The sequence below is a fragment of the Patagioenas fasciata genome, chromosome W (genome assembly GCF_037038585.1).
Source record: "Patagioenas fasciata isolate bPatFas1 chromosome W, bPatFas1.hap1, whole genome shotgun sequence".
Classification (NCBI taxonomy): Eukaryota; Metazoa; Chordata; class Aves; order Columbiformes; family Columbidae; genus Patagioenas; species Patagioenas fasciata.
This window is the reverse complement of record NC_092559.1, coordinates 1,188,359-1,210,913: the sequence shown is the minus strand read 5'-3', so window position 1 is coordinate 1,210,913 and position 22,555 is coordinate 1,188,359. Positions and strand designations below refer to the sequence as shown.

The window sequence follows — 22,555 nt, the reverse complement described above, 5'->3', positions numbered from 1 at the left end:
GGAGCGCTCAACACGCCGCGAAGCCCAAGGCCTCACAGGAAAGACTCCCACCCGGCAGCCCCGCTCCGATCCCCCGCCTGAGGCATCGTCTCCGGGGGATGCCGAAGAGAAACCGGCCGCCCCAACCGGGACTCACCTCAGCGGCGCAACAAGGAGCTGACGGCCCAGACCCGCCTTCCCGCCCTCCCGCCGCGGGGCATGCCGGGAGTTGTAGTCCCCGCGGGGCATGCCGGGAGCTGTAGTCCCCGCTAGTGCCGCGCCCCGTTGACCGACTCCGACTACAACTCCCACCATGCTCCGCGCCCCCTTGCGCCTGCGCCTGCGCGCCGCCATTTTGCTGAAGGGGCGCGGTCCTTTCAAAAGCGGCGGGCGGCAAAGACAGAGGAGCTGCTGCTGCGGGGCGGGGACGCCCGGGGTTCCATGGGCGGGAAGGTAGCGCACCCTCCTGGGGGTGTGGAGGGGTTGTGCTGCTTTGGGTGCTTCTTGTGAGGGAAAGGGGGTGAAGGGGCCTGCCCGGCCTCTCCTGGGGGTCCCGAGGCCGGTGCCCGATTCGGCTCCTCCTCGGCTCCTCCTCGGCTCCTCCTCGGCTCCTCCTCGGCTCCTCCTCGGCTCCTCCTCGGCTCCTCCTCGGCTCCTCCTCGGCTCCTCCTCGGCTCCTCCTCGGCTCCTCCTCGGCTCCTCCTCGGCTCCTCCTCGGCTCCTCCTCGGCTCCTCCTCGGCTCCTCCTCGGCTCCTCCTCGGCTCCTCCTCGGCTCCTCCTCGGCTCCTCCTCGGCTCCTCCTCGGCTCTGTGGGTAAAACCGCTTCGGCCTTGAGAGAGCTGTGCCCTACTGAATCTTTTACATATAAATCCTTATACTGCTGTTGCCTGGTTATATTTGTATCTTTATATGTTCCGATAGAACAGACTTTTTACTCTTTGTTCCTTCTACAGCACCTGTTTCCTTAACAGAGTCTTCAAATGGCCTTTTACCCAAAGGGCTGAAACAAACCGTTAAGTTTCTGTCAGTGACCTTGACCATCCTATAACAGCATTTAGAACAATCCTGTGCCTCCAGCTCCTCAATTTACAGTTTGTGGGGCCACAAAGGCAGCTCGGATTAGTTTGGCTACACTACATAGCTGACACAATTCAATATGCTTGTAAAATTCTTTACTTTGTGTACCCATTGTGGTTATTACCCATAAAAACCTGTGCGAGGGCAATGGCTTCCTGCTCTTGTTACCGTGAGTTGTTAATTTTTAATGCTACTTAAGCGGCTTTTAGTGCTGGTTTTGTGCCTGGATACGACTCTTTGTGCTCCTGAAATCAAAAGTTATGGTACTTGGGGCCTTTGCTGAATTGTGTGGTGACAAACATCAGCGTGGTGCATATATATATAACAAACTTCTTTAAAAAGTAGCAAATTGAACAGCTAAATAGTGTTTTTAGGAAAGTGCTAACATTTTACAACAAGAGTAAAAAATCCTGATTGTGTTATAGTTTGAGAAAAATCAGTGCAAAGGATCACATGCAGTTTTGTTTCTCTTCCCATTTAGATTGATTTAAAAGGTGAGCGAAGGTTCTGCCCAGAAACCTGGATTAAAAACCATGAGTTCGGGAGAAGAAAGCACCCGCTCTCCTGATTCCACAGTATCTTCTCTTTTAAGAAGCTTTAGCATTGACAGCGCTAATCCCGGCTCAAACAGTTGGATTCGTTACAAGGACAAGTTCTACAGCTCCGCATCTGAGGCTTTGGAGGCTTATATTGAAGATTTTGATTTAAGTCTCACATCTCCAGGCGTAAGCACTGGAAAAATCTGCCTGTGTCATAGCACTCCCAAACAGACCGAGTTTTCCAAGCGTCGCGCCAAAGCCAAACGTGGTATGTGATCTGCAAATGCACCTTTTGATAAGTTGTTTGGTTTGGGTTTATTTGTTTTTCTCTGTAAAGCTTGGATTGGTGAGAATTCCTGACCACGCTCATCAATGCGACAATGAGTTACAGAGTATGGAATAAAGGCTGTGTTTTCTCTATGTAAATACATACTAAAGACAGTTTAAATCATTGCTTAAATCTGAGTCTTGGAAAGAGTAAGTAACATCAGAATCTAATTAATTGAAGGAGTTCCCTTAAAACAAGTTTTACCACTTCTCTTGATTTCTATGGAATGGACTTTAAGGTGTCTGGACAATGTATATGGGTTTGATTGGCTTTTATCATTATTAATTAGCTTGAATAAATATAGATTTAATTGATTAGATGCACTTTTATGAGATGGTCTAGAATAGATAACTGTGCCTGAGCTAATTTATATTGCAAATTCCTTGTCTGTTATGTCTGAAATAGCAAAGTCCTGGCAAACTTTGTTCTATGAAAGATGTAATCTTGTATTTTATTCTGAAATCTTTCTGTTGCTGTTCTTTGCAGAAGTCTCGTTAACTCCATTCACCTATTAACGAGTCTGCATGTATGTTTGGTATATTATAATAGTCTAAAACACCAATTTCAGTCACTGATATTACAGTGAAAGGGAGAAGAATTCACTTCCAGATACTGAGGGAAACTTAATTTCATCAATCATAGTTTCAGTTAATTAAAAAAAAAAGGGTTCTAATGGTGGTAATTCTCTCCTGAAAAACTAAGTTTAATCTTCTATGCTATATAAGTTTCTGTAGGGTCGAAAAATGGGTTTATAGGCCCATTATCTGGCTCCCTGCCTTGCAAGCTGTTGCTTTAGCCATAATTTTTCATGGAAATGTTCAATTTCAATATGGGGAAGGTCCAGAAGGTTCCCGTGTGGAGGAAGTGTTGCTACTAGGACTGAAATACTGAAGGCCACACTTGCAAACTACACAATTCTGAATGTGCAGCTGAAAATGGGCTGTAGTGTTGAAGTCCTGGTTCTCTTAAAACACTAAAGAAAATACTCAAAGCTGTGGATGTTGTGGAGGAGGAAAGAGCTTTTGACTAGTAAGGTGTTCATCAAGATTGATTGGTGCATAATTCATGGAAATCTTTGTTTTTCAGCGCTGGGTGACTTCAATCAGCCGGTGGGTTTGGATTCTTGTGCTTCCCCCTCTGGAAGGCAGACAGAACATGACCCAGACTCCATCAGTCTCGCAACAGATGATCTGTTGGCATTTCCTACAGACGGGTCGCTGCCTTTTGACCTTTTGAAATCGAGGCATCCACGCAGTGCCTGGAACAGCCGGTCGCTTAATAGGTCTTGCTGCCCTTACCAAACCTCATCGCTCGATGCCAAAAGCACTTTTGGTCTCCATGAGGATGGGAAAGCTGTTGCTCGTCAGAATCCGCACAAAGACTTGAGCAAAAAGAAAGACCGAGCGTCTAAAGCTGATGGGTGCGATGCTGTCGCCTCTAAAGGAAGTTCCAGACCCTTGTCTTTGGAAGATCGTTCTTTTTCCATGAGGAATTACCCGCGGTGGCTCACCAGCCAGAAATCTGCCCTGAGTGTGTCAGGGATAAGCAGCCTCCCTGATTTGCACTACCCAGCCTGGCTGAGAAGTTACAACCTCTTTCCTGATTCAACTAAAAGCGATGGGCAAAATGTTAACGTACAAGGCAAAGCTTCCTCTTCACAGACTTCGGAGATCCTGCGAAAAAGACACTCTGGAGATCAAGACACTTCTAATTGTTTTGAACAGAACATTTGCTGGGATCTAAGAGGTGATAATAAACTAGAAGGAAGTTGCAACTCTGATCCAGACACGTGCTTCCCGTTTAATAACTTGTTTTCAAGACGCATCAAAAAGACATTCAGAGGTAATTATACTTACTAAAATTTAAAAAGAAAATGGAGGGTATGTGTATAAAATCACATACACTTTTTAAACCAACATTCTCTAGACATGTTAGTCCAGCCACACTGTACAGATTTATTCACATCCATCACTGACAAGTGACTCAAAGCACTTACTAGTAGTTGGCTAAGTTAAACAGCTTTTACACTACACGTTTTTGTATATAAATCAATATTTAAGCATTCATTTTACAGCCATGGTGGCATATTTAGTACCTCACTGTGAGATAATGACAGTAAATCCATTAATATTTGAATAGCATTTCAAGCATTAAATGAAATTACATGAAGCGTAACCTTGGGGGAGGGAGATCCCCGCACGCAGTGTAAATGAACCCGTCAAATTGGTAAGAAATGCTCTTTATCCTGCAGTTTTTTCCGTACTTTAGAGTCAGCAGGAGGTATTTGTAACCCATATATGTTGGTTATCCAGAGTTTTCAGTGTCTGTAAAGCTTTTCCTTGGGAATTGCTCTTGGGAAGCAGGGAGGTCCCCCTGTGGTGAAGCACCATCTCTGTGCTCTGAAACAGCAGTGCAATTTGCTTTGATATGAGAGATTAACCTTTCCAAGTGTTAATTACCTTCCCTTCGAAGTTTACCCAGCTAAAGAGAAAAAGATTCTTTCCTTTGTTATGCAAAGCATTAATATTGATATCTCCCTTTTATAAGCTAAATTAAGATGTTGTTTATGTTGTGCATTCAAAGTGACAAAATGCCAGATATACAAATGTCTGCAAATGCCTTTTTAGTGTGTATGCATGACAAACTTTAAATATAGGGTTATAACTCTTTTTTTCCCCATACAGAAAATGTTACCATTTTGAGCCCTTGTCTCAACCTATATTTGTGTGAGTCCTGTGTGTGATTGTATTTTATTTATATATATACATGCAAATCATATATATATATGTTTGCATGATTTCTTTCCCAGGTATCTGTACAAGCAGCTATTAGAAAAACCTCTGCAAAATAAGAAAACTAACCAAAGAACTTATAGCATGAATCAATAATATTTAATATTATATTGTGAATTACTTACATTTCCTACAGCATGAATGCAAGGTAAAAACACAAAGTAATCTTGAATCTGTTATATAAGTTGGGAAAACAAACTTTTGACTATTGGAAATGCTCTCCTGGCTGGAATGTTGCAGCTCCCAGTTTTTACTGATGGTTTCCGTGCCGTACTCCCACACCACGATAACCAAAGGAGTTGTATTGGTGCTGTACTCTCCGTCAAATATTTCCAGTGCTAAGTAATGTGGAAATAACGCCCCTGAAGAGGGTCGGACACGTTGTCCTTGTTTTTCAGAAGACCAGCTGGAGTTCCTTGCCTCAAAGGCTGACAAAGGTCTGGAGGGTTCAACCCAAGATGTGTCAGATACCCTGGAAAACGCTGCAAGTCCTTCAACCACAGAAATACTGGGAGCAGAAAGATCATGGGAAAACACTCCAGCTGCTTTGTAAGTGAAGGTGGAAATGCAGAATGTGTTTAATTGCTTACTGTAGAGATTGTGAGTAATGGGGATGTGGCATGTGTGCAAAGGATTTACGGTTCGAGGTAAGGATATTGATGTCAAGGTCAGGATATTGATGCGCTGCTTTCCCTTCTTTATCAACTTGCAAAGAGTTGATTTATATCTCATTGATATACAAAGATGTATTTCAAGAGAAAAAATATTCAATGGAACCTCAATTGGCAGGTTTAATAGTTTATAAAAAAAAATTAACAGTGGGAAGCCCATTTAAAAAAATACTATATCTTAAACCAATCCCTTTAGTTTATAAAGCTGTTATTCTCCATTGGATGTTGGTTTAGTAAAGCACCGGTGCCTGTGTGCTGTGAGGACATGGAGAACACTCCACCCCTCCCCAAGGCAGAGATCATCCACAAGTTCCTGGAAGACTGCTTAAATGACAAAAATAAGGTCAGTTAAATGGAGTATTTCTTTGAGACTGCCCCAAATGTAGATTAGAGGTGGGGATACCCATAAATTTGTTTTCCTCCTTCTAGAATGTATGAAGTCCAACTGCATTAGTTTAGTCATATTTGAGCACGATGAATCAATGCAGTTAATAAATCCTATATAACCTAAGTCATAGAAATTATCCTTTAATTGGTTTCAGGGAAGCTAAAAGTTGGTGGCTCTTTTGTTTTGGGGTTATTTGGGTTTTTTTATGTGCATTCTCAACAGCTGCTTTGGGTTTTGCTTTAGGAAGCCGTTTCTTATGACCATCAGCATCACAGACCCCTCGAAGCTTTGAAGCTGATGTTGTTTAAGCTTCAAGCAATTCAGGGAAGCTTCAGCCAGAATGAAACTGTCGAGCAAAAGGAAGAGTTGAAAAGAGTGAGTAGTCATTTCCTTACGTTGTATCATGTCCATTTCGGAGAAAAACCCTTAATCCTTTTAATCGACTTGATTTCCAGTCATAGAAAGAGCACTGCCAGTAGATTCAACCCGGTTTGCATCAGGAGCATGTGCTCAAGGTTTTCCTGCCCTAAATCCCGTGTCTCGCTGCCGTTGGTGCAATGGGAGGCTCTGTGTACGCTGCAGTGTCTCCTGCGTGTAACCCCACAGTGGACTCAGCGATGCTGCAAAAAGCCGTTTGTAAACCAGGAGATGGCGACATTTCGGGCAATCCTGCCCAAAGCGCAGCCTCTGCTGCTCTAGCAATAGCTGTGTTCTGGAAAAAAAAGCTGTTTTCTGTTAATATCCCCATTAACTTTAGGCTTTCAGGGGCATGTACCAAATTTTTTACAAGCCAGACCTTCTCAAATCCTCTCTCCTTGCCACCTTTGACATCAGTGAGTTGGTATTTTGTGGCACTTTTATTTCAAAATGATTTTATAGACTTTTTTTACAGCTCTCTTGAAAATGCTCAAGAGGTCTTGGGAGGCACAAGCGTATGAGGAGAAAAGAATGGTGAGGGGAAACCTTCTTGCTCTACAACCACCTAAAAGGAGGTTGGAGTGAGTTGGGGTTGGTCTCTTCTCCCGATAAGAAGTGACAAGACAAGAGGAAACAGCCTTAAGTGGAGCCAGAGGAGAAGTTTTGCTGTCTCCATCCTGGAAGGTTTTTGGGATTTGAGCGGATAAAGCCCTGAGCAACTTGCCATAACCTCAAAGCTTCTGGTTCGAGCAGGAACCCAAACCAGAGCTCCCTCCCAACCCACATTACTTTATGATGCTATAAAGTTGTTGGCGATACTTTCCGATGCGATGTGCTATAAAAAACTCTGTATTGTCACGTTCAGTCGCTTTTTCTTCCTTCAGTTAAGCTTTTTTTTGCTTGTTTTTTGTTGTTTTAAGCTTTCTGGACAAGCAGAGTCTGAATTCAAACTGTGTGCCAGTGAGATAATCCCTCTTACTAATTCTATTCAAAAGTAAGTGACCATTGATTTTTCTGACTTCTCACTGTTTTATCATCCTTTTTCTGCACTTCTTGAAGTTAGCTAAGAGTTCTCATATGATGTGAAAACTTCGTTAAGAATAAGCCAGTAGCGACTAATTACAACATGACAATTCATGGAGCAAAGAAATATCTGAATGGGTGCAGCGATGTGCTCTGGAAATGAACTTTTGTCTTCCATCCATATCAATAGATATGGAAATATTTTGTCCCCTATTTCCCCTATGGGGAAGTAATTGCTAGTGAACATTGATATGCTGTATTATGATAATGTTTTACAGTGTTTAACATACCTATTCTGTAATCATTTAATCGGAACTGTGTGTGTAAGCACCTATATTAGAGAAGTTAAGTTTCAAGAAGTGTTGTAGCAATTAGAAAAAGCCTTAGTGCATTTTAGAATCTCTAAAACAGAATAAGTGGAACAGTTAGACTTAGATGTGAACTGTATATAATGTTAAGCTGTTTGTAAGAAATGACCATTTTGTGTTAAATATAAACAGCAATATATACACTGTGGTTAAAGCTTCCATTTTTCCTGATCTAGGGCTTTACACCATTTGTCACGTCTCCAAAGTCTTGAAGATAACGGCAACCAACAAGAGCAGACCAGTGATCATGAAGATAAGCAAGAAATGAAAGAATAATCTCTGAAACCGATAAATTACAGAATATTAAAGTATTCTTAGATAAATAATTTGTCAGCCTGACCACTGGTCAAAAGTCTTTTGAAAGCCAAACCAGTGCATGTTCCCAAAAATGTTGTATTCAATATTTCTGTGCATGTGTTCTTAATATTAATTACTTCAAAGCTTAGCTGATTATTAGTGCTTCCAGTAGGATCTAACAATGTGGCAAGAGATACCGCTTTTTAATGAGTACATAATTAAAATAATGTGAATGTTTCCATGGAATCGCAGCCTGGTTGGGGTTGAAGGGACCTCTGGAGATCATCAGTCTAATGCAGGGTCACCAGAGCAGGTTGCACAGGTCGGTCCAGGCAGCTTTGAATGTCTCCAGAGGAGACTCCACACCTGCTTTGGGCAACCTGGTCCAGGCTCTGGCACCTCAAAGGAAAGAAGTTGCTCCTCATATTCAGATGGAACCTCCTGTGCCTGGTGATGATGTCCAGAAGGAGCTGTTCCATCACCTTTCCAGGGTTGGAGGTGAGACTGGCCTGTAGTTTCCTGGGTCATCCTTCTTACCCTTTTTGAAGACTGGGCTGGCATTGGCTTTCCTCTGGTCTTCAGGCACCTCTCCTGTTCTCCAAGACACTTGAAAGATGACGGAGAGCGGCTCTGCAATGACATCTGCCAACTCTCAGCACTCCTCGGTGCATCCCATGGATTTGTGGTTGTCCAGTTTGCGTAAGTGATCTCTAACCTGCTCTTCCTCAACCAAGGGCAAGTCTTCCTTTTGACCAACTGTCTCTAGGGTCTGGGATTACATAAACACCCTTTCTCCACCCAAGTTTTGATAGGAACTCCTTACTCATCTCCTTTACTTGATTTCTTCTTCCTAGGGATGCATCTTGAGCTTGGAGGAAATGATGTTGGAATATTACCCAGCTCTCTTCAACCCCCCTAGCAATTTTCAAAAACAAAACCGTTTGGCCGCTTCTAATCACCACTTCATTACACAGCCCGTTAGGAAGAGGGAGATCAGTATCATGCGTCAAGTTAAGCGATAAAGTTTAGCAATAATATGATTACATAATATTTTCAGTGTTTTCTAACAGGACTTGAGTTGATGTAATTTTATGCTCTGTGTTCTCCAACCACCAACTTAGCAAATCTATCGCATCAAGAAGTGTCTGAAGTCTTTTTGCGTTGTTCCCCTTTCCCATCCTAGTAAAGCCGGGCTCTTTGGGGAGATAAGGCCTGGTTTAGAGCCATCCTTGCTGGGAGAGAAACAGAACAGTTCTCACTACCGCTGGGAAGTCCTAATCTCCCATTTTCCTTTGTTCTTGGATTTGGAGCATAAAAAAATCCTTCAGTGGGCCTAAATAAGCGGAAAAATAATAGATTTAAATGTTTGTTTCAGCATAATTGAATAGAATTAGCTCGTGAAAGCCACCGATAAGCACCAGAACTTGCACAAGAGAGAGAGGAGTGCGATTTACCCCGTTTGGCAACGGAGAATGGAGAGACAAAGGGAAAAGCTGTGAGTAGGAGCTGGAGTTGTGAACTGAAATCTGTTGGTGGAACATTGTGCAAGCAGCTTTCTGTACCTCTTCTGAGGCTTGGAGAATGCGGCCTGGTGGTTTGTGCTGTCAGCAAACCACACAATGTGCCTTTTTTTAGTGAACTGCTTCCTTTTAATGTGGATATTTATAGATACATATGAGAAAGGAGGTATCTGAGCATGTACTGATGCTGGAAAACGAAACAGAAAGCAGAAAAAAAAACAGTAGAAGGAAGATGAATGACATATTTCTCCCATCTTCCTGTTAAGGATTAGTAAACAGACTAATAATAATAAATGACTTCATTTTATGGCTGTCTAGCAGCATGAGAACATAGGTGGGTCGTAAGTAATACGTAATAATGCATTTCAGACAGATTTTATTGATGTTTCTCAAATGCTGGGAGCTTGACCTGAAAGCAGGGGTGGGAAAATGAAGTTATTCCTTTAGAAAACTTGCTTGGAGAAGCTTTTCTAAAGCATTGCAGGGGTGCATGGGACCAATGTAAAGCACCCCCTGCTCCCTTAGAGCTTCTCTTGGTGTTAGGGCAGAGTTTGTTTGCTAGTTAAAATGTCATTTTCATTAATTCCCCCATGGAGAATTAATACTCATACTAATCCATATTAGTGAGGTTCCTCATCCTTTGGAAATGTTTATTACCCTCTGGATATCTCTCTTATCAGTTTAATAAACTTTGGAGGGTTTCAACACAACATTTGGGGGGGTTTGTGGCACACAGAGCAAGGTAACAACTCAAAGTATTGTTGAAAATATTGAATATTCATATTTACTAGCTGTATATTGGCCAGATCATGGATAAGGTCCCTTGTGTGAGGTGCTGTACTGCACAAGATAGAATAACAGAAGGTGTAAATTAAGTACTAAACAAAAGCAACTGGCATATCCAAGATATCAGTGATGTTCTTGTGCTAGAGGCTACAGCAGAGAAAAGGGATTTTATTGACCTACAGTCATAGTGAAAAGCAAAAAGGCAGGTGGCAAGACAAGAGAGCAGGAATTGGGGGAAATACTACAATAAAAATAGCAGTCACCATTTCTCAGCAAGTTATTATACAAGAACTGTTTGCTAAGGATGTACACAAGTATTTATGATCTTATGTATTTGCATACGCAGGAAATCTTTCCCGAGGGCACTTCCTGAATTACGATGTATATATATATCAGTAAAACGGAGCGGGGGGAAGTGGAGGCTTTGAAGCAAGAGTTCTCTTGAGCCTGGTGAAGATCCTACCTGTGGTAAGACTGCGACTTGGTGTGGGGGGGAATATTCACCGGTGGGGTGTTTGATACCTGATTCAGTCTGCAAAGGAGGATCTGAACAACTGCAAACCCCATAGTCCCTCATTAGCAACCTATTAATTATTTTCCTGTGTAACTCGGACGCTGTGAGCTCGGTTGTGGTTGTTTTCCAAGAGGTGATTGTGGATTCTCACATATATATATATATATAAATATCTGGAATTGTGAAATAGTGCAGGCTGGGTGGAAACTCGGTGGAAGAACCTAAAAGGTTGTAGACAAAGGTGTGATTTAGGTAATGTAAAAGTTGACTTGGTGGCATATTTCATTTGTTAATGAATTAATATAGAAAGAAAACAAGAAGGGAGGTGACACCCAAAGCAAAGGGAAGGATGATGTGTTTCTCTGAATATTCACCTTTGTATTGAAGTCTAGAAAATTGACATAATCTATTAATTAAAACTATCGTTATGATGATAAAAGTAAAAAGCCTGAGTGCTCTTTGAGGACCTACCATTAAGTTCACCGGAACAAGAAGGATAAGATGGAAAGAGCATTTTTGTGAACAACCAACAAGAATTTGCCTTGAGGAGGAATGAGTTAACCTGATATTTGTTGGGGGAAATGAATGAAATACAGAGTATCCAGGGTGTATTTAGCCTAGGGTAATGTCAGGTTTTGATACAGATTAATACAGGATGTTCTTATAAGGTTTTCAAGAGGTTTAGAATGGGAAAGAGGAAGAATAGCAAAAAGCAACTACCAGAAATTACATCCAAAGCACAAAAATGAGACACAAGGAGGATGAGCTGCCAAAGATAACAAACTAACCCAAAAGTTCCTTATTGCTTCTGCTAGTAAACAACAAATTAGTCACTAATACAAGGGAGATTGTGGTCTGTGAGTTCCCTGCAGAGAGTAATAAATGATGTCGGCGAGGGTTATAATGTTTACTTAAAACATCAACGGCAGCGGTAGATAAAACGCAGATTACAACGGGGAGAACGTGACTCGTAGCTCTTGCACAACCACCTGTGTTCAGCACCTCCCGCAGGAACACAAAGCGCTTGGAGAAGCGCCCAAAGGTGTTTTCCAGTTATCAGTGATGTTTAGAACTCTGTAGTCCCAAAAGAGTCTAGAAATGGGACCAGCCAAGGAACTTTGAACCGAAAGTCAGTTCGATGATACCAGAGAACTGAGGCAATAAGCTTAACCTCAGCTTCCTAGAAGTACGTAATAAAATATAAAATACATCAAGGAAATAAGGAGGGGAAAGAATTACAAACAGCTCTCACCTCGTTGGGCATTTCCTAGGTATTTAGGTCCATTGTGGGAGGGTGAAACTGAACAGTTCTGTCGCAGCAAGAGAGATTTAGGCTTGTTAAAAGCTTTTTAACAGTGACATGTAAGCAGGAAAAAGGGTTGCCAAAGAAGTTCTAGAAGCTCAACCGTTGTAAGAGTATTACACAACCAGGCAAAGCTGTTATTTGAGTATCTTGAGCCCTTAGCATCGGTGAAGGAGCTATATCTGCTTTCTTTTCCAAAGCATTTGGTGGTTCGGGCTCTGTCTCATTGTCACATTGTGTCTTGGGGTTCATGTGGTACGTGAATGATGTGAAGTCTGCATGTGGGAATTGTCAGACTTTGCTGTTGTAGTTTAGTAAAGAGGTTTTCCTGTATTGCGTCACATTTCTGCACAAGGGTACTTCACTAAATATTAGCGTTGCTGTGCAGAAGAGCATGAGTCACTTCCCTGGACTCTGACATAACCGAGCACCTATCAGAATTAACATTCTTTTGGTTGTTTTCTGCGGCATAATCTATTTCAGCTTCACTAAATGGATAACCAGGCATTCGAAATGCACGGAGAGAACCTACGAAGCGCTTCCCAGGGAAAACAGTGGCCCCAGAAAGAGGTACCAGTCATTGCCTTTTACATCATTACAGAGCCAACCCTTGGTTTATAATATAACCTAATCCTATATTATTAAGAGAGTCTTGGAGAAAATAAAATCTCTGAAGAGCTATAACTGCGAAGGTCCTAAAATACAAACTCCACATTCACCAGCTCAGATTTGAACTGTGAGACATAATTCCCTGGCCCCACTTAATAACTAAAATCTTTATCCCGTAGCTACTGGACTAAGTAATTACCTTTGGAGGATTCCCCATTGATTTTAACAGAAAGAGCTACTTAAAAGGTCATCTTGTGGTAACATTTAATATCTCTACGTAGTTACACATGAGTTTCACCTTTTTTTGCCCTGGAGAAAAGTAATTTGAATTTTCCCAGTCAAGTTTTTACTTCTTGGGACTTGAATTGACTTCACGTGGTAAGAGTTGGCGTATCGCTCATCCCCTGTTACAGTTGTTTGCCATCAGTGCTGCTTCTTGGCTATAAATACACCGAGGGCAGCGATTTCCTCCCGACATAACTCGCTGTATAACGTATCGTTATGGAATATGTGCAGCATCCTTTCTACTGGAAAACTAATTAGTGGATTGGTGCTGCCGCTGTGAAAATGCTGGAAATTAAAGGTCCTTCAAATCTGGTCCTCAGTGTTTTGTCCCACGGCCTAGAAACAGCAATGAAAAACAACTTGAAGTGCGTGTTAGATCTAATAAAGCTCTCTTTTGTTTTTAATTCAGGAAAGAAAGGGCGGCTGGTCCCTGATGAAAGTCTTTCTGGTTTGCCTGTTGGCCTGTGTGATCACCACGGCGATCGGGGTGCTGATCCTGTCCTTGGTTTATGTGAATAACCCTCCTTTTGTGAGAGGCACCGATGGCGGAGACAACGGAGCATCTTCCCTGAACCCAGAGGAGAAAAGCGTGGATGTCAAATTCCAGTTCCTGAATCACCTGGGAAAATCAAAGGTGAAGGCATCTTTGCTGTGTGCTTCTCAAATCGGAGTGTGAAATGCTGAGAAACAAAACCAGAGTAGCACACAGACCTTTTCATTCTTAGGACGGGATTCAAACAGAACCAGAGTAGCACGCAGACCTTTTCATTCTTAGGACGGGATTCAAACAGGTTCTGATGTTGCTATTCAAAATGAACTCCAGGATATTGCTTCAGTGAGCTGAAATGGATTGATTGCCAATGGAATGGAGCCCTAGGAGTTCTGTAGGTTTTGTTGAGGTGTATTTTGGTACTTATAGAAACATTGGAGCGAACTAAAGACATACTCCATCTTCTAAAGATATCTTTATATAAAAACAATCCCTGATTAAGGGAAAAGGGTAGATTAAATAGTAGGGTATTTCAAACTGACAACACACTTATGTTTGCTTTAGCTTTGCCATTCACTTTCAAACAATGCTTTGAAGAAAGCAAACACAAGTGTTTAAGCGGAGAGCAACGCTTTTTGTTTTCCTCGGTACAAGGGGATTCTTGCAAGTGCAAAATACATTCTACAGGAAGTAGGAAAATTGGGGAAGGGACAAATTTGCAGCCATAGACGTTCAGGTAATGTTTTGAATCTCAAAGTTTAAGGATATATGGAACTGACTTCCCAAATCAAAGTCCAGAATGATAGAAAAGAGGAGCAGATGATTTTGTTCCTGATATTGCTGTTTATCTCTTGTAGAAAAAATGTCATTACAGCACAATGTGAGAAAGTATAGAAATGAGTGTGAGCAGCAACTAAAATACATTGAGAGGGAATCCTCGCTGAGAAAAGGAATAGGTGGTTTCAGTGACCCACAATTAATCCAATTCTCTGTAACTCTCCAGGTATATACCTACCCGGGTGGTGAAATTCAGTGGGCAAGATTCAGGAATGACGTAAATGAATATCTGAGTGATGAAGAAATGGCGTTTGGCAAAAGCATCAATAACCATCGCTCCAAAATGACTTTTGGAACCTTACGGATCAAGAGCAACGGGCTTCGGGCTCCCCACTGGCATTTTAATGCCAACGAGCATGGCTATCTGGTGCAGGTATTATCTCATTAGCTCAGCTTTATTAATTGCTTTTGCCGTTTAGAGCATCATGTATATATAGAAAATGTCCATACATAAAAAAGATGACATATACATTAAATACAAATGTTAACAGGTAATAAAAGCAGAACTATTGATTGATTGATTAGTTTCCTTGCTTGAAATAACATTTTCAACTGGAAATGCTCAAAATAGGCTGTTCGATGTTATTTGTGAGAGGAACAAACACCTGTAGATTCCAATGAAATATAAAACCTGAGGTCAGAGGAGATTTTGGACACCTTAAAGTGACAGAAGTTTATGTACTTATCCAAGTGCTTGCAGTGATTTCAGGAATTGTTATTATAGAGCTATCATAGAATCACAGAGATTAAGGACTCTGAAGGTTCTGAAGAAATTTGAAACCAAAATGATCTTTCTTTGGAAGCATAGGTGCTTCCAAATATCTCAATCATTAGCTTATTTCTAAGAATAATTATTAATATTTTGATTTTGGTCAAAGATGATTCCTTTATAGCTGCTCACAGCCTCTTGAGTACGAAATGGTTCAAGTCCAAGCCATGTGTGTTTGCCACGTGTTCCTCAAACCTTCTAAAACGTTGTCAATTCTGGATTTCAAGTCGCAAAGAGAGCATGTCAGGATCTGTTTTCCCCTAAGAACCTTCAGCTTATTCAAATTTGCAATATTGATTAAATGAGAGAATGTTAATTAGCATGGTTAAGTTCTGGTTCTGTTCCAGGGCACCGCCTGGGTGGGAGTGATCGGCCCAGATGACAGCGTGGTCACCACGTACAACGTCACGGCCGGCCAGGTCATCTTCTTCCCCAGAAACACCGTGCACTGGATCAAGAACGTCGGGCCGGACGACTGCCTGTTCTTGCTGTTTTTCACAACGCACGAAGAGCTTCAGACCTTAGATGTAGATGATGCCTTTTTCTCCACCCCAGAGGATATTGCAGCTCGAGCGCTTCAGGTCTGTATGATCGGATAGAGCTAGAATTCTATACATTAACATGACCCTATATGTTGTAGGGAGGATCCTCCCTATCTCAGCTGTGTCCATGTCCTTTGTGTCACACTGGGCCACCCTGTGTGTTCATTAATACACAAGGAGAAATAAATGATGATGCTCTCTCCAATAAACACATTTTCCCCTCCACTCTCCATATTTATTCCCAATTCATGGCGGATCCTCCATATTTCCAATGAGGAAGGGAAAATAAGTGAAGCCCAAAGCAAATTTCCCAATAGCCCTTTGTGGTATGAGAAGATCTTATCGGAGACTAAGTTCATCTCCTTGTTAAAATGGATCGTATTTGAACCGAGTAATTAGTGTGTCCCATGAGCAAGAATATGCCCGCAGTTTCTGCTGAGACTGAGGGATGTGCATGTTCAAAGCACAAAGTTGCGACAGACCATCCCACCCCCCAAAAATTGGATGGGAGAGGATGGAGTTTCCCTTCTGCTCCAAATTTCTGCGCTGAGAAGGAAGGGCAGAGCAGAGGAGCGAAATATTGATGGGGTAAGGGAATGAAAGAGCTTTGTCCACAAGACAGAATTTCAGGGATATTCAATGAAGCAAAGTTTTAATGACAGTTTGTGTGTATCTGTTGCATTAATGTGTGTTTTGTGTCCCGCAGCCACAAGGTGGAGTCAACTTCATCAGAACCTTCAAGAAACAAGCAGAAGATCAAGCGATTAACCTCCCATCAAACTTAAACGAGCTGGTACAAAATGCCACCTACGTGCAGTCTCCAGACAACCTTGTGTGGCAATACTTCTATGATCTTAAAGGTATAGATGCATATAGAATTGTGTGTGAGAGCTCTTGGCGCTTCTAGAGCGGGAGAGTAGTCGATTCATTCAAACAGGACTTAAAAAAATAGAGAGAGAAATGATGAGAAAATATCTTGGTATTATATCTAATGGCTCCTAAGCAATAACCTAAATCTAAACTTGGCAGAAATTAACATTTAACAGGCCAGGAAGCTCTGCAGCAATTTAATTGGAGACTGATTAGTGCTGAGTTTATTAGAATACTTTGTGTTTCCATGTGAAACTTCAATGAATAAACACCTCATTATGTCCTCGCTTTTCTTTTACAAATACAACTTCATAAACAGCATTGAGCCACATTCACTGGGTGGTTTATCGACAATGATATTAAACAACGCTGCATACAACCTGGATCTAGTGATTATCAGTGAGCACCTATGAAACACAGATGGCAAACTTAATTTCAAGTAGCACAATTAATTCTAAAAGCTATAAAAAGCAAATATGGGTCTGGAGCTCCACACAGAGCTGATAGAGCTTGTGAGGAGTAAATGTGGACCAAAGTGTTCTGCTGCACAAAATATTGTGGCACACAATCAGGTTAAGATGAATTAATATACTTAATATAACATGAATTAATATACTTCAAGTGTGTTGCTACTGATTGTGATTTGGGATGGAGAAAATGGCCTTGGAGTTTTGCATTATGGTTGTTTGACCACAGAAAAATAGGTCAGCTAAATGGGATTCGTTTTGGGCTGGTAAGATTTAAGGCCTTTAGTACATAGTAATGATTTGAAGTTGGCCAATGCAAGCGGTGTTAAACCTGGTTGAAAATGCGATGTCTTTGTTTTAGGGTCAGCAGAATACCCCTTCCCAGGAGGAATCTTCCAGTGGGCTCGTTACCGCATCAATGGCACCGGACTTAACGAAACGGAAAGAATCTTCAGCGAGTCGCTGAACAAGGTATGTGCTTCCAATGGGTACCGGAGCTATTTAAACCCAAGGCCCACGATGCGATTTGTGTCGTATATAACAAATGTAGGCGATTCTGAGTGGTTTTGCTCTGCTTTTCAGCACGAAAACACCCTGACGTTGGCAACCCTGCGCATCTTCAGCAATGGGCTGGGGCAGCCGCACTTCCACTTCAACGCTAACGAGATGGGTTATGTCATTAGCGGCTGCGGGCAGGTAATTGGTGACATGGGTGAGGGAGAAGATGGTAAAACAATTACAGACCTAATGGTTCCCAACCTCAATTAATAATACTCCAATTAGTAGTATTACAGAACTTTGTAGAAGGAAAGTGAGGATACAAATAAAATGTTGATCTCAGTTACATTTTTCAGCTGCTTCAGCAAAATCCCACGTGCTTGGGAGCACAAAATACAATAGAAACACTTGATTTAGTGCCTCTGAGGAACAGATAGAGAAAATATAGTAAGTATTAAGATTTAGAGAACAGGATTTGATGATGTTTTGCACTCAGTGCAGATTTGAAGTGCCAAGATAATTGAGGTGGAATGATGAGACTTCACACTGTGAGGGTTAATGTGGGATTGGGGTCTCAGTGCAAACGCTGATTCTCCGCTATCTGCAGCCGTCACTGCGTATTTATCCACTATCAGCACACTGAAAATGGTTGAATATTGATCCTTTCATTGCAATAGGTCGGAGTTATTCTCTCCGGAGTCACCGCCAGCTTCAACATCGGCATCGGAGACGTCATCTTCTTCCCTGTCGGAACCCAACATTACATCAAGAGCGTGTGCGATGAGGATTTATTATTGATTTTAGCCTACAGCACGGGAAACCAGGTGAGAATCCATATGAGCAAGAGGAGTAAATTATCCAGCTGTCCATAATGTTGTAGAAATTGCTAGGAATGCTGTGATTTTTCTCTCTAAAATCACATCTTTTTCCTCCTAGCTGGAAACCCTTCGCATGAACGACTATTTCCGCAGAACCGCAGATCACATCCTCGCTCAGCTTTTTTTCAAGGAACAGGCCGAGTTTAAGAACTTCCCCTAAAAATGAAGCTCACGACCTCTCTCAGCACCAAACGGCTCCAGGAAAGTTCATATGATCACCGTGTTGCTAATTATAAAAAGCTATTTTCTCTTTTGTATTTATACAGTGTTTTATTTATAGTGCAATGTAATTTGATTGTATATTAAAGTACTTTCTCCAGTTAAATTGCCTCTTGCTCTGTGTACCATCAGCCCCTGTCTCTGCTGGAGCTGACATTGATTTAATCACGGACACGCCGCTCTTTTCCAACAGCATCTATACAGCAAAAACCTTCGATTTGTTTAATTCAGGCTCAGGTTTAAACCAGTTCAGCTGGCCCAAGGTTGGTTTAAATGTTCTGAGATGCTCTGTAGGAGGTTTAGGGGTGCCCGTTGGATAGGGGAGATCTTTATATGAGATGAAGAAAGGGACACATCAAGCTGTGAATATCTAACTTGTGAGCCCAGATCTTTGCGTATGTGCTACAAGGAAAATGTTTCCCATAGACTTTAGCAACCTACTTAAATTTAATAATAAAGCTAATTTAGACTGACAAGCAGGGGCGTTCAGGTACCATCCCTTTTCCCATAGTCTGGGCCCATTTCGGTATAGATATCTTAGTCCAGGCTTAAACCCCAGACTTGGCAAGTGGGGTGAGAATGTTAGCGACCTGAGATGTGTCACTGTCACTTATCAATCCCTAATCAAATAATTGTTGCTTTGTGCCTCCAAATCAATCAGGTTAAGAGCCATTCCAGGGTCTTAATACAGGATGATTTAATAATTAAACCTGCTCTGTGCATCCCTTATGGTGAGTTTTATAGACCCTAAAGGACAAAAGGAAATTTCCTGTGGTTTATTGCGTGTTCTCATCACTGCCAGGTTGGAAATGTTGCGAAATCCTTGATTTTTGCCAAAACAAACGGGGCCAAACGGAAAATCCGGCCCCAACCAACCTGTGATGAGTCAGTACTGATGCATCTTTTGTAGACAAGCCAGGCTTTGTTGGACCCGAGGTTTTGATGGCCGCATGGCTGGAAATAGCCCGTTTTATGGGTGGCATCCCATCATAGTCCAGGTTATGGAGCCGGGGACTTCCCAGCACGCTTGGAGGTTCCCGCCGAGTCCTTTGTGGTTAATGGGCAAATATTTGTTTTTTGTAAGAAAATGGGTTTTTTAGTGATTGTGCATTTTTCAGTGCGTTCATTTTGGAAATAATACAGAGCTTAACAAATGATAAACTGCTTGTGCTTTATAGAACAGGAACCCTGGGACAGCACTGGGCGCTGGGGGCCTCCTGCAGCCCTTGGCACCCCAGTTTGGCCCCGGTGTCCCCGCACTGGCCCAACTGGTGTTGCCCAGGAGCACCAGCGGCTCATAAACTCCTTCCCACCAAATCTGAGGGATGCGATGAGCTGCTTGTCCCTGTCCTGGCCCACGAGGAGGGTGAGAAGAGGGAAAATCAACAGGAAAATGAGTCCTGAGCAGCTCGCGAGGGAGAAGCGAATCAATTATTAATGTGCATTCGAGGAGAAGGTTAAACGAGCTCTTGAGTCTGCTGTGAGGTGACTTTTGCTCAGTAAAGCTCACCCTTGGTGTTCACGAGAGACACCAAGGAAAACAGGGCTGGGGGGGACAAAGAGAATTATCTTCAACTTCTCCTTATTCTTGCAATTAAAACATTGCACATCACTGAGGGAAATCTGGGACTGGTCAGGGCTTTGGGTTATGTTTTCTGATCGAGCTCCTTTTTCTGATGGAGCTCAAAGCATCATTAAATACCCCTGAGCTCCCCAAACCTTCCTTAGGAACCCCTGCCCAAACCATCATTAAATACCCCTGAACCCCCCAAACCTTCCTTAGGAACCCCCGCTCAACACATCATTAAATACCCCTGAGCCCCTCAAACCTTCCTTAGGAACCCCCGCTCAAACCATCATTAAATACCCCTGAGCTCCCCAAACCTTCCTCATCACCATTTTAATTGACTCGGGAGATGTAGGACGCTGTAAATGGCAGGGTTTAAATAATTAAGGCGCCGCTAATCCTCGAGAAATGTCAGAAAGTCCCTAAGAGATGCCACGTGAGATCCTCGCTCTTGTGAATGGGCTAATTAAAGGGATCCTGTTCATTGACGCTAAACGACGGTGCGAGGCTGTGGGCTGCAGGGGAAGCGAGGGCTGGGGGGCCGTTAACTCCTCTCACCAAAACACCGGCTCATGATACAATAGCCCAAAATATCAAGGACTAACTCCTATTTTGCAGCGCTGTGAATGACGAACGGGGGCTGCGCGACTCGAGATGGACACAAAGAGGTCTCAGAAGCTGCTGGCGACCTGCAGGTAAGTGCGGGACAAGGGAAGGGGGGGACACCCGCTGTAAAGTCACCTAGAATGAGTTTATTAGTGTAGGGTGGAGATCTGTATGGTGTCGGTAGAACGTCCGGGCTTGGCGGGATGTCAATGTCCTTTATTTTGCCCCATCCATCCCCGCACCTCCCTTCTGCATCCTTCAAAAGCTGGGTTTTGAATACGACGTGCTGGAAATCCCGGTTGGAACGGGACTTGAGAAAGCAGAGCCCGCAAGTGGAAAATGTCCAAGCCTGCAGAATTATGGCTCTGAGGCATTGGCCTAAACAATAAAACAAGCAGCTGGAGGAAAAGACATTCGCTTCCAGATGGATTTGTCATGGGCAGAAGCAAAAGGCGGCGCTGACACCAACTGGGTGGCTGTTCTGCATTGGAACCTCCAGAAGCAAATCGGTGCCAGGGAGAAGCATCTTTCCCTCCAGATGTCCTGGGGGAAATGGAGGTTGTGCCAGACAATGGGGCAAACACGCTGTTTGAAGGCTGGAATGTGGTAAAATAAAGAGTATCTGGAGCAAATAAAGAGTATGCGGAGCAAATAAAGAGTATCCAGAGCAAATAAAGAGTACCCACAGCTCAGCGCACCAGGGCACCCCGGAGCATCCAGGAGCGGTGGCTTTGGGTCCTATTGCTCCGGCTCCTCAGACTCTCCCTTAGGATATCACCGAATCCTCTCATCTGATACATTTTGGGGTGCAAGAACATCCCCCATCTAAAGAAAAGCGTGAAAATGGCAGTTTTGTCCCGGTTCCCCCCGTTTTGGTGGAAGATGCTCTCACATCACAGCACTATCGCCGGAACCTGGATCCACTCCGTCTGCTCGATCCATTGATGTTTTGATTGCAATTAATATTGCCATTAAACATTCCCAGTGCCCCCCCGTGTCCCTGTGGGAAGAAATAGTCATCAAGACACTGCAGGAGGCAAAAATATGTCCTGGAGGTGAGGGGCAAAAAGTAGAGGGGCAAAAAGCACGGGGCACAATTGTGTGCATCGGTGCCTCCTGTTTGAACAGAAAGAAATGGCAAATTTGGGCGATATCCCTTGGGTAAATCTCATGTTTGCACACACCGGGTGCAGGGACCAGCAGGGCTGATCTTCAGCCCCAAAATGGGTTTTATTCCACCCATCCCCAGCGCGATGCCCAGGGATGGGCTCGGGGAGGGTGCAGCATCCGCATCCTTTCCGCTCCTGCAAGCAGATGGACACGGGGAAAGAAGAAAGGAGACTTTTTGCTGTTGGTTTTCCTCCTGCTTCTGTCGCACAGGCTTTAAACCCCCCCGGCAGCCATTCCCAGCGGGGTTCGCTCTGTCTTCTCAATGCAAAGATGCTGGTTTAACTCTTCTCTCCCCCGAGCAAAACCGATGGCTTAAGCAACAAGAAAGGAGCAGCGACGTTTGATGGGCTGACGCGGCATTAAAACGGAGCTCCCGAGATGCCTCCGGCAACCTGAATCCTGCTCTACGAGGGGGAGAAAGCATCATTTTCTGTTATAGGGTGTATTTGCTTGCAAGAAGGGGAAGCTGCTGGTACAGGAGCTCTGGTGCGGAGGGAAAATCAGGGCAGGGATGTCCTGCCTGTAGGTGGGATGCACATCCCCATTCTCTTCTATTGATATAAAGCCCGATGCCATAAATGGGGTGGTCGGTGCCTTTGCGATGCTGAGGTTGAGCAGCACCGCCGGGACACGATTGAATGTGGAAACGGTCTATTCGAGACATTAAAAAATAGGGTGATGCTGCAGGCGCTGGCTTTAATATTTCATCTAGCGGTGATAAATTATTGCGAACAAGTTGGAAGGC

General features: G+C 43.1%; 1 protein-coding gene across 3 annotated transcripts; it reads left to right on the top strand.

The window, feature by feature from the left end:
• Positions 1–368: 368 nt before the first annotated feature.
• LOC136114645 (uncharacterized) lies at positions 369–18,573 on the top strand. Of its 3 annotated transcripts, XM_065860071.2 has the most exons (13): positions 7,858–8,378; positions 8,463–8,579; positions 9,256–9,375; positions 10,533–10,654; positions 12,487–12,573; positions 13,307–13,531; positions 14,391–14,597; positions 15,341–15,574; positions 16,242–16,395; positions 17,234–17,343; positions 17,455–17,568; positions 18,048–18,194; positions 18,307–18,573. In XM_065860071.2, the coding sequence occupies exons 5-13, from the start codon at positions 12,496–12,498 to the stop codon at positions 18,406–18,408; spliced, it is 1,371 nt and encodes a 456-aa protein (XP_065716143.1). In that variant the 5' UTR covers positions 7,858–8,378; positions 8,463–8,579; positions 9,256–9,375; positions 10,533–10,654; positions 12,487–12,495; the 3' UTR covers positions 18,409–18,573. The 3 variants fall into 3 exon arrangements, 1 of the variants encoding a protein (XP_065716143.1); XR_011736296.1 differs by lacking the exons at positions 12,487–12,573; positions 13,307–13,531; positions 14,391–14,597; ... (4 more) ...; positions 18,048–18,194; positions 18,307–18,573 and adding exons at positions 369–432; positions 1,539–1,864; positions 3,011–3,766; ... (2 more) ...; positions 6,019–6,150; positions 7,113–7,186 and having other exon boundaries at positions 7,760–8,378; positions 10,533–10,648; XR_011736297.1 differs by lacking the exons at positions 12,487–12,573; positions 13,307–13,531; positions 14,391–14,597; ... (4 more) ...; positions 18,048–18,194; positions 18,307–18,573 and adding exons at positions 695–789; positions 1,539–1,864; positions 3,011–3,766; ... (2 more) ...; positions 6,019–6,150; positions 7,113–7,186 and having other exon boundaries at positions 7,760–8,378; positions 10,533–10,648.
• Positions 18,574–22,555: the final 3,982 nt, after the last annotated feature.